General features: G+C 42.3%; 1 protein-coding gene across 1 annotated transcript in view; it reads left to right on the forward strand.

Moving 5' to 3' along the window:
- The first annotated feature begins 3,922 nt into the window (after positions 1–3,922).
- The window catches only part of SPRED1 (sprouty related EVH1 domain containing 1), a 120,742-nt gene continuing 112,454 nt past the window's right edge, over positions 3,923–12,210 (forward strand). The window contains exon 1 of the mRNA XM_047737637.1: positions 3,923–5,122. Coding sequence (XP_047593593.1) covers positions 5,091–5,122 — 32 coding nt within the window. The 5' untranslated portion in view covers positions 3,923–5,090. The remainder of the gene's footprint in view (positions 5,123–12,210) is intronic.

The raw sequence follows: 12,210 nt of genomic DNA on the forward strand, positions 1-12,210 counted from the left end.
AAAAGAATTTGAGGAGATAAAGTCTGAGTTCATCAGAAAGATGATCACTAGGGACTGAGTGGTCTGGAAAGAGGGAGAAGGCCTTGAGTCGGAGTGCTACATGCCATCTGCCAGGGCTTCCATGAGGATAGGCCACCTTTGCCGACCTTGTGAACTGTGGTCTGATATCCACCTGGAACCCAGAAACCACTAGTACCTTCCTAACTGTGATGATGTCCTATAGTGGGAGTCACTTGGCACTTGTGCTGTTGGTGCATAAATGCTTTTGATAACTAATCATCTATAACAACTTTGTAAGTGGCCATGGTTAATTCCTAAAACTGAGGACAACAGTAATGTGAGCGACCTGTGAGCAGCAGTGAATGTGACCAGCCTTTCCCCCACAGACCCACCTGAGAAAACACACCCAAGTAAATACAAGCATGCCCCTGCCCGGATGACCTCTGGCATGGCCACAGAATCTTTGACTAGCACTCATTGATAGCTGTGCCAACTAAATGGATCTGGAACTTCAGGTGAAACTGTGATCTGCATCTGTATTTACCTTTTCACATAGCTTTTCAAGTCTTTTTTCTTTTCTTTTTAAAGATTTTATTTATTTATTTGACAGACAGAGATCACAAGCAGGCAGAGAGGCAGGAGGAAGCAGGCTCCCTGCTGAACAGAGAGCCTGATGCGGGACTCAATCCCAGGACCGTGGGATCATGACCTGAGCCAAAGGCAGGTTTTAACCCACTGAGCCACACAGGCACCCATTTTTCAAGTCTTATTAGATCCAGCTTCCCTGACTGAACTAGCCCTTTGGCCTTGACCTGCCTTAGTTTATGATAGATGTTGGGCCACCCTTTTTTGGGTGCTGCTGAAATCGAGATTCTTAGGTAGGGATGTGTTTGGAGATGGGATGAAAAGTAGTTGTAGGGAAAAAGGTAGAAGACTGTGAAGGGTTAAGAAGGACCAAGAACCTGGCATCGTTCTGGAAAAGCAGATTTGTCAGTTCCATTACAGATCTGCTGATCCCAATCTTGGGAGTGGGGCTAAGGAATCTGCTTTCAAGCAGTACTTCCAGCATATTAAAAAAAAAAAATTATTATAGAAAATTTCAAATGTGTGAAATAATAAAGAGAATGTGCTCATTATCATTCTGTAGCCAATCTTGTTTCATCTCTATCCCTACCTACTTCTTCCCACTCCTCACCCTACTGAATTATTTTGAAACAAATCTCAGATATATCATCTATAGATATTTCAGTATGTTTTTATAGAAGATGAGGACTTAAAAAAAACACAATCATAACACTAATACTTTTTTTTTAAAATCCCTTATTATCATCAATCTCTAGTTAGTGTTTGCTTCCCCGATGATCTCAAATTTAAAAGTATTTGTTCAAATCAGGATCCAAATAAGGTCTCCCATACTGCATTTGGTCATTCTGTCTCTTGTACTGGCAAAGGTACAGACACTGGGATAGAGCAGTGAGGCCTCTTGAGTTTAAGGTAGCTACTGACAGTGAGTTAGACTGAAAGACCCCTGACCCTTGAACCTGAACGTAGGATCATTTCTGATTGCTTCAGAGTAGAATTCTCTCTTCAGACCAAGATAGCTTACTAAAATGCTGGTAAGATCTTCAATAACTGGGTGAGAGGGGAGGACTAGAAATGTACCCTTAAAAAGAAGGGCACAAATGTGTCCTGAGAGGGGTATGGGGAACACTGGAGGTGAGGAACAGTTTGGTGATTGTGTCTTGGTTATAGGACTGGGAACAATCTAAAAAGTGTGAAGTTGGGCTATTGATCATATATTGCCCCTTTCGGTAAGTAATGTGTGTGAAAGTGGCCAGCACAGTGCCTTGCACAGCACAGCCAAGATGGTTTTCAGATCTCCCAAAGCCTGTCATTGGTCCTTTCCCTGATGCAGGTGAACCTCAAGCAGATGCAAACTTCTTCAAAAGAAAAGGCCTTTGCCAATGACCCAACTTTCCTTGTACTTACTTAACCATAATGACTGAGAGCAATCATTTATGGATAAGGCTTGCTAAGGGCCAGGCCATGTGTCTAGCAAGAGCAGTAACAGAAGAAAGCCCATAGTTATTTGTCGAATGAACAAGCAAGGCTGTTTAACCTTCCAAGTCACTGCCACCACCTTGTCATGGAGTGTACCATCATATCCATTTTACAAAATCAGAGGAAGAGCTAGAATTTATTGATCTCTTCATCTGTTCTAAGGGTTTCACGTATACTATTACTTCATGAATCAGCACAGCAGCTCTATGAATTAGGTACTATTCTCCCCATTTTCCACAGGCAATGTTTACGTAACCTGTCTAGAACACACAAATGATAACTGATGGGACTTGATTCAAATCTGAGAAGGTAAACTGGGTAGCAGTAGTAGGAAGGAGAGCAGGCCAGTACCAACACTCCCGGAACAGGGTCTTCCCAGGAACAAGATCAAAACAAAACAAAACAAACAACAACAACAACAACAATAAAACGCATGTTCAGAGGTAAGAGAGGTCACCTCTTCCAGCCACCAACACTGCCCCTTCCTCACTCTGAGTAAGGAAATGCTGCTGCCCAGAAGAGGCAAGAATTACATTAAAGAAACCTCAGAAATCAGTGGGCTGGTTTTGGGGGCCGCCTGAGAGGCTTAGCTCCTTTACTCTTCATTTATTAAGCACCTACTATGTGCAAAACACTGTTTAATAACAGGCTAGTGTATGCGCTCTAGAAAGCAGCAATCCTGAAACCTCCTGGAGACAGATGCCAGGTGAGGAGCGCTGGCTGGTTTGGGAGTTTTCCCCACTTTCCTCATCCTCAGGAATTGTTTTACCCCTCAAGGTGGCAGAAGCAGCATTTACTCTCAGGCCACACAAACCTGAAAATGAGGAGAAAAACACCGCACACAAAACTAGATGATATCTAGAGAGATGCGTCAGAAACTTAGGACTCAGCCCCCAGGCCGGATGGCGTAAGGCTGGCTGTCTAGGTAGAAGGGATGATAGAATTTGCAGAGGCCAGGGGCCGTGAGTTCTCTAGTCCCGCAGACCCTAGACTGCCGGCTGAAACCCCAGCAGGTTTCTGAGCAAAAACCTTTCGAGATGAATGCATACATTGTCCTCTAACAATGCAAAAGTGACAGCTGCCTATTCAATAATCATTCCGCCTCCGTTTAGAGCAGTTCGTGCCACAGAGGCATCTTCTGCGCTATAGTTATGCAACCTCACTCGCAGCGGGAGTTATTTCCTGTGCTTCTGGCTGCGCCAGATTCATGTAACACGCCTACTCTGGGCTTCAATGGAAGTCGTTCTCCATTAACAACCACTCTAGCTTTCGGAGATGAATGCCCTGCACAGCATACCCCTCGCGCATTAAAAATCCAAGGTATTAAAACTAACTCTAACACACACACACACACACGCACTCCCGCTGTACATGCAGCTAGGGGACTGCAGCAGTGCAACCAGAGGGACAGCAGGCGGAGCTCTCTTTGTACGGTCCCTCCCTCTAACCCCCACCAACTAAAAATGAACTCATGCCAGCTCCATTCTTTGCTCTGCAAGGAAAACACACACACACACACACACACACACACAGCAAAACAGAGCAGCCTCCAACACACACACACACACACACACGGCAAAACAGAACAGCCTCCAATTTCCTCCTTGACCACACTGTCATTCTAGCCTCCTCGTTCTAACAACCCGGATATTCCAAAGCGAGTAACGGGGTGTAACGGGGAGTAACGCGGCGCAACAATGCAACCTCCCAAGCAGCTCCCCGTGCAGCTCACACCCCCGCCCCCTTTCTCGGCGTGCCAAGAGTTTGGAGCGCGCGCACGCACACCGAACACGGTGCCTGGCGTATCCCTCCGCCTCCCTCCTCCTTTCCCCGCTCTGTGGCTCGACAACGATTTGGGAAATGAAGGGAGGAGGGAACTACTTTCCTGAAACTTGCTATGCTGCACACGACTTCGAGTTGCAGTGATTCGCCCGGAGGCCGCAGCTTTTAGCCCTACTCACACGCCCTCACAGCCCGGGTACTGCGCTCGGCAACCGCATCCCGCGTCCGCTCTGGCCCCCGGGGGAGGCAGGCGGCCGGGAGAAGTCGCCAGGGACTACTTCGCCTCCTTCTCCCTTGGGCGCCCCCGGTTCGGGCAGCGGCGGCGGCGGCGGAAGGAGCGGGCGGCGTGAGCGCTTCCGCCGCCCCCCTCACGGCTCCCCTCTGGCGGGTGTGAGGAGCTGGCCCGCCGAGCTGCTGGTGGCACCGGCTGGTGGGGGGTCTGCGTCCGCTCTCCTCGCTATCCCGCTGCTTCCCGGGACCCTGTCTCCTGGGTGCGCCTGCTCTTCTCCGACCCGGGTGGGGGAGATCGGCTTGCCTGCCCTGGCCTCACACGCTCCCCGCCGCCCCCTCCTCCCCCTCCTGGAGGCGTCCCGGCTGGAGCGTGTCTGGAGGAATCCGCCGCCGCGAGGCCCCTCGCCCGGTCCTGCTCGTGGCTGAGGACCACCCCGGCCGCCTCTCGGCGCTAAGCGGGCAGCCGGCGGCGAGGTGGGAGATGGTGGGGTGGGCTCCGGCAGGACCGCGCCGCCGCCGCCTGGAGCCTGGGCTCGGCACCCTCCCGCCGGCCCCCACCGAACGGATCTCTGCTTCCTCTTCGCCGCATCCCTGAGGGAAGCGCCGCCTCTGCTCCCGGGTTCTCCGCCCGCCCGCTCCTTCCTGGCCGGACCCCGCCGCGCTCCACCCCGGTGGCGGGAGGAGCAGCTCTCCAGTCAGCGTTCGCAGCCCCTCTGCTCTTTTTCTTTTCCACCCACCCTCCCTGGCCTCCTCGGATCCCTTGGCTGGGCGCTGAGGCGGAGGAAGAGGCTGGGGTCGCCACGGCGGAGGTTGTTGCCGCCACCCCCCTGCGGGGGTGGCCGGGGTTCCCGGCTAGGGGGGCACCGTTCCGGGTGAGGCATCCACCATGGTGTGGCCCCTGAGCCGCTGCACCCGCGCCCCCCCGGCCGCCGCTGCCTCCTGCCCCTCGGTGCTGCTGCTGCTCCTCCGCCTGCTGTTGCTCCTCCATCTCCAGATCGGATCGCGGTGAGGGAAAGATGAGCGAGGAGACGGCGACTTCTGACAACGAGTAAGCGCCTCATTGATCTTGATTAGTAGCTCCCCCCCCACCCATCCTTCCGACCCCTCTGAGACTTGGGTGCCGGAAAGCTTGCAAGCTTGGAGAGCTCGGTGCATCTTGTTCTGGAGATAACATTTGATTTCTTTAGCCATTTAATGGCAGCCCCCCCGCCCCCCCCCCCCCCCGCGTTTAGTTGCTTACTTCTGGGGGAGGGTATTGAGTGTTGGGGTGGGATGGCAATTGTACGCCTATGAGATGGACTAACGTGGACGGATGGTGGCGGGGTAGAAATTACTTGTTTGCCTCGAAGACCCCTGGCCTGCCCTTTTTCACTTTAGCATACCAGTCCACATACCCTGAATATCCATCCTGCTTCTTTTATAGCTATTTTACTTGGAAACTAATGTGTGGGAGCACCTCCTGCAGCAAACTGCTCTTGAATCTTAATTCGATGAGTCAGTGACTCTTAAATACCGATTAAACCTCCCCCCTCCCCCCTTTTAAACTTATGACCTGTAAGCTTCATGTAGAAAATGGAACTAGGGAAACATTTTTAGAATTTAATAACGAAGGACATCTGGAGTGTGGGGGACGTTGAACTGTTACGTTTTACCTTTGCGAATGCTGGGCATACCTTTATCAGGGGCATAGAAGAATATTGAATGTTAATTTTTATCCTTCGGCTGTATTGAGAAACACCGTTTACGTTGGTTTAACAGTATTTACATTGCTGAATGTGTTGATGACTTCATTCATTAACTTCTAGAGTGTCATGGTTTAAGTTTGTGTTTATTTGGGCGGCTTGCTTTCCAAACGAAATATGTTGCCTTTTAAATATTTTGCTTCAAGGTAACGGCTGCCTGCAAGAATAATGGTGCGGTAACAGTTTTTACGGAGACCGGATTTAATTCCGTGCAGAATATTTGCGTTCGTTCTCTTGTAATTAAGCTCAAGTTTTGTTTATCTTTGGAGGGTTGGAAAGAGTTAAGAGAGTTAGGACTAGTCCTGGATGCATTCCTTTAAATAAAGTGCATTCCTCGAGTCAGACCTTTTTGAGAGAACTTTAAAATCCAAAGCCTAGGCCTGTTTAACGTAAAATAGCTTGAGAAAATGCCAAACAGCTTTTCTCCTCAAACCTCCACCCCCCCCCCCCCAACACACTCTTCTGATGTGCGGGTGTGGGAGAAGGTAGATTGCTGCAGTGTCAGTGCAGTCTAGAAGCAGAAGTGGCCGCCATGTTCTCTCTCTTTTTGTGAATCGCCCTCATTTGCATAGCACACTCTTCATTCATAAAAAAATAATTAAACATCCATCACCTTGGACATCTTGAAAGGATTTCCCAGGACAAAGATTCAAAGCCTGACTGTCTGTCTTCATGTAGATTTTCGAGATCAGGAAGTAAGGAGAATTAGAAGTTATAGGTTAAATTCAAAAACATACGCACACACAAACAACTACCTCTGTTCTCAGAATGTTGACACAGTTATGTGGGAAATATCAGTTCGGGGAGGTGCTGGGATCACGTGATCGCCTCCATTCATAAAATACCTGGCTGTCCATTCACAGTGCAGTGCACTGTCTCACTGCCTTCCGCAGATTAGACCTACTTTGAGAGAGATCAAGAAGTATCTCAGATAACACTTAGTTAGGGGAAAAACTGCTAAAAATCCTGAACGGAAGGACGATAATTTTTACTGGTATCTTTTAAGAAAGTAGCCTGGATCAAAATGTCAAATTCTGTTTTAGAGATGGGAAAAGACAAATTACCATATTTAAAGTAAAATGTTAATATTTCCTCTCTGGATGCATCTAATAGAAAAATGAGGGAAGGTGAATTGACACATGCATAAAATAGATTGTTTCTAAATGGACTCTTTTTCTAATACTTGTGGGCAGATTAAGAATGCAGGTTTTTCATGTAGTGATATTGGTGGGTGATACTGCTGTTACACTGAAAATCACTAAACAATTCCCAGTACTTTTAATCCCAAAGATGTTGATATTTGAGACACCAAAAGGCAAGTTGAGAGGGTTGCCTTTTTTTTTTTTAACTTAAAAAAATAAAAAGTTTTTGATATAGGACACCTTGGAGATTACCTCATTCACCGAGACCTTTAGAATTCTGTTTTCACAATTTCTCCTGCATTATTAAAAAGTTATTCCCTAGGGCTTTGTTATGTTAGTTTTGGTAGAACAGTAAAAAATATTTTAGCATATGTATTTTTTAATGAGATGTTAACAGTTAATGGGGACAAACTCTTAGAGGTTTTATTTAAAATATATATATTTTTTAATTTTAGGAAGCGATGTGTTCATCTGGTAATCAGTTTTATTAGAGCCAACATTGTTCATTAGCTAAGCCACAAAGTGTGAACTAATTTGGAATGTAGTTTTTATTCTAATAATTTATCTTATCTTTAATATATAAATGGTAATTTATTACTTTAATAAAGGTAATTTATTACTTATAGTTGTATATAGTAAGAAACAACAAAAGATATATATATGTTATGGCAGACATTCTTAAAGCCTCAGCATAGTAAAATTCCCCCATAATATGGATTTTATCTGGGCCTTTCATATATATATTTTTTTACCTTTTTTCCTTTTTTAGAAGCCATAATCAGTAGGAATTTAATTACATTAGAGACTGTTGTTAACACTTAAATGTTATTCACCTGATTTCAACTTTTTAAAGACTGAAAATCACCACTATTTTGGGAAACCAGTAACTTTTTCTAGGTAACCATTGTGGAAAAATCCAGTAAGGCCTTTAGAGGCCTCATTTTGAAATCCTCTAATACATACTGTATTACTTGAAATTAGAGTTTGGTGTGGAGAGATAGCTCTCAAAAGTTCATTGTGAGTGTATATTTAATCAATAATTAATGAAGGATCTATTATATGTAAGACTTTATCTTATGCAGTGCCAAATTTGGGGAAAGGTTTGTAAAAGTCTGCTTTTCTTTTCCATCCTTTAGTAATAACTGAAACTAACTTAAAGAGTCAATTAAAAAAAATTCCTTCTTGCAAAAGTAGTAATTTACGATAATGTACTAAATAGTTCTTAAAGGGAGTAAGTAATAATAATTTATTTGTTTATTTGTTTCTCAGATAACAAGTCTTAACATTTGATACACTGTAATCAAACCTTTCCAATGATGTTGATGATGAATCCTTTTTACTTATTGGGTTTTTACTATGTACCATGCACTATGATGGCTTTTTTCTGTATTATTTTATGTACACACATGTATACTTTTTTTTTTTAAGATTTCATTTATTTATCTGACAAAGTGAGAGAGGTAACACAAGCAACGGGAGTGGGAGAGGGAGAATCAGGGGAGTGGTAGAGATAGAAGCAGACAATGCAAGGCTAGATCCCAGGACCCTGGGATGGTGACCTGAGTGGAAGGCAGAAGGCAGATGCTTAACGAATGACTGAGCCACTCAGGCTCAGAACATAGTTTTTAATGGCATAGTTTTTATGTTCAGTATATAACATACATTATTTTTAACCAGGCTACTGTCGTTGGATATTCTGTTATTCCTGAACAGTGCTGCATTTGATCCTTAGCTCTGTCATCATCCAAATCTTACTCTTTCCTTAAGATAGTCTAGGAATGGAGTTAAAAGGGATGTAAATTTTAAGTTTTTTCTGCTATATTGCTCTCTAGAAAAGAAAAATTCATATGAGAGTGCTTATGTCTTGAAATATGTGTCCAGTTCTCTTTGAAAACATTTTTGCCAAATTTGAAGGTGGAAATGAAATCCTTTTCCTATTTTTAAAATGCCCTGGGTGGTAAAATAAAATTGATTTAAAAAACCCCCAAACTAAAAAAACCCAAAAAACAAAAAAACCCAAACCCCAAAACTTGTTAGGTTTTGGGCAACCAGACTGTTTTTAAATATCATGTTATGAATAGAATTAAAGTGATCATACAAAAGGCTTTTGCAGATAATTTACTTAACTTTTAACTAGTTTTTATGTAGTATGGTGTAACATAAAGAGCATTGGACTTGGGATTGGGAGATACCTTTCTGTCCTAGCTGTCACTAATCTGTAATTCTGGACAAGTGCAGCTTCTGTGGGTCTCAGTTTGCTCATTTCATTTGGGCAATTTGAACTAAGCATCATTATAGGTCCTTCTTGTACTAAATTACCCTGAAATAATTCAGTGATAGGCAAACATATGTATTTGTTAATAATTTTTTTGATTAATTTTATTATGTTGTTGTTTTTGACATATTTAAGGAAATGAAAGACTTCCATTAGAGATCTGGTAGGATACTGAAGTAAAAGCATGAATTTTGAAGGGCCGAGGTAAAAAAATTTGGAGACAGTACATTCATAATCTTTTAAGACTTTATTATTTTGGGCTTAATAGCCACATGTCTTTGATAATGTATATACCTCACAGGTAGAGAACTTTGTACTGTTCTTTTTTTTTTTTTTTCCTTTTAAAAAATATGGCCCCTGGATGAATAAGTGAGCAAAAGACTATTGGGCTTAAACCAACTTGAGTAGTTCTAAAAGGAATATACTACTTTTAGTAGTTCTAAAAAGAATGTATTCTAAAAGGAATAACAAGAGACCAGCTCTCTCATGCTTTATTTACTGGCTAAGAAGTGTCAAAAGTCTTTTCATTTGGTCATTCATAATTATCATATTAACCTAAGACTAAGGGATAATTTTACATGCAATTAGTTTAAGAAGTTAACACAGATAATGAATTTTTTCATTCTTTGATAGTTAGATTTAATTCACTATTTATGACAAGTTTTATGTCTTAGCTGCATCTTATTTTATTTTATATTTTATTTTATTTAAAGATTTTATTTATTTATTTGACAGAGATCACAAGTAGACAGAGGCAGGCAGAGAGAGAGAGGAGGAAGCAGGCTCCCTGCCGAGCAGAGAGCCCGATGCGGGCTCTATCCCAGAACCCAGGAATCATGACCTGAGCCAAAGGTACAGGTTTAACCCACTGAGCCACTCAGGCACCCCTGCATCTCATTTTAGAGTTGAGAGCCAAAGTCATTACAGATCCCTGAGATGTTTTTGTGGTACTCAGTATGGTTTGAGATGAAAAAGAGCTGTTCATGTATTTCTGTTTAAATGTAGTTCATTATTTTTGTTAAAACATAGTTCATTAGTAATGGATCTTAGACCGAGTTATTAAATTGCTTCAGACATAGGGTTCTTAGAATTAAGAGTATTTTTACTAATCTCTAATTGAAATTTGTTTACATTCATAATTGACAGAATTTCCAACAAACCATAGAATCATTAGAGGTACTTGTGACCCAGTTAGTTTCCTAAGGCTGCTGTAATGTAACAAAGTACCACAAACTGGATAGCTTAAAACAACAGAAATCTGTTGTTTCAATTTTGGAGGCTGAAAGTTGAAAATCAAGGTGTTGGCAGAGCCATGTTCCTATTAAACCAGTAGGGGAATCCTTCCTTATTCTGGCTTTTGGTGGTTGATGGCAGTCTGGCATTTTTTGGCTTGCAGCTGCCTGATTGCATTTCCTGCCTTCATCATCACATGATGTTCTGCCTGTGTGTCTCTGTGTCTTCAAGTGGCCGTGTGATACCAGTCTTATTGGATTAGGAGCCGCCTCTACTCCAGTATGACCCCCTCTAAATAAATTACACTTGTAGTGACCCTATTTCCAAGTAAGGTCGTTTTGAGGTAGAGGGTTTGAACACAACATATATTTTTTTAGAGGGATACTATTCAACCTGTAACACCAATAAGTGAGATTTTTTTTCTTATGGTTCAGTTGCTGTTCATTTGTTACAGATTTATTGAGATAGTGCTTTGAGTCATTACTACTTTGAAGTTATAGTGGACGGCTTGCTGGGTCATTCAGAAGAACATGTGACTCTTGATCTCAGGGTTGTGAGTTTAAGCCCCCATTTGGGTGTAAAGCTTACTTTAAAATAAATAAATTAATTAAAAAATGAAGTTATGGTTATTAAGCCATTGGTAGAGCTTATATGTATCTTAATAAAGCATGGCTATTGCTGTGTCAAAATTAAAAATATTTTGATAGCTATTTCAGTATAATTGATTCTTTTGTAATCCTATGTATTTTGTTTTAGGCCTTTAAAATTATTCTGAGAAGGGGGCCATAGCCTTCAGTCAGCCAAAGAAGTCTGTTGGCACAAAAGGTTAAAATCTTCTGCTATAGACAAGAGACTGAACTCAAAGATAGAGTTTATAAAATTGGAAGATTAAGAAACATGAATGGTTAAAGGAACAAGTCCAATGTAACAGCTCACAGTTCCAAAACAGATCATGGAGGAGAGGAAATACTAAGAGATAATGGCTGAGAATTTTCAAGAAGTAGCAAATCAAACCCAATTCAGTGAACTAAATACGAAACAAAGCTTTATAGTCAGACTGGGTTTATCTTGAAACTGCATTAATGGATCAACATAAGAAAATTGATGTATTTTTATCGCATATAAAGATTAAGGAAGAGAAATAATACAGTCTTAAATGCCAGAAGTGCAGTATTGTCATTCAGTCTCTGTCCATAATATGGAACTAAATGTTTATAATTTATAGATTTATAGTATATGTTCATAAATGTAGATTTATATTACTTTTCTACTTCCTAGAGTTTTAGACTTAATATTTCTCATTTAAAAAGATGGTATTGGGTTTGGTCAACTTTAGGATAGCTTTTAGTACAAGAGCTCTGGTATAAAGTCACCAAACTTTTTTTGTTGTTGTGAATTACATTGACTTTGTGAGTTTGGAGTTAGGGGTCAATATTGGGTTTGCACTCTTAATGATATGTAAAAGCATCTCAGAATTTTGGTTGCTTGAATTATATGGATTTTTTAGTTTTTTTTTTCAGGACAGATACCATTAGTAACTTTCTCTTCAAGAATTTCAGTGCAGTGACATTTGAGTGTCTTCTAGGTACTTCCCACTTTTCCTTAGCCCTGGAGATACAAAGATGGGTAAAACCTGATAACTGCTTTCACTGTCCAGCAAGGGAACTAGATCCTTCTGAAAAGTGATGTGTGTTCTGTATACGAAGTTCTTCAAGGCTCAAGGAGAAAGTGATTATTCCTGGCT

The sequence above is a fragment of the Lutra lutra genome, chromosome 7 (assembly GCF_902655055.1).
Source record: "Lutra lutra chromosome 7, mLutLut1.2, whole genome shotgun sequence".
Lineage (NCBI taxonomy): Eukaryota > Metazoa > Chordata > Mammalia > Carnivora > Mustelidae > Lutra > Lutra lutra.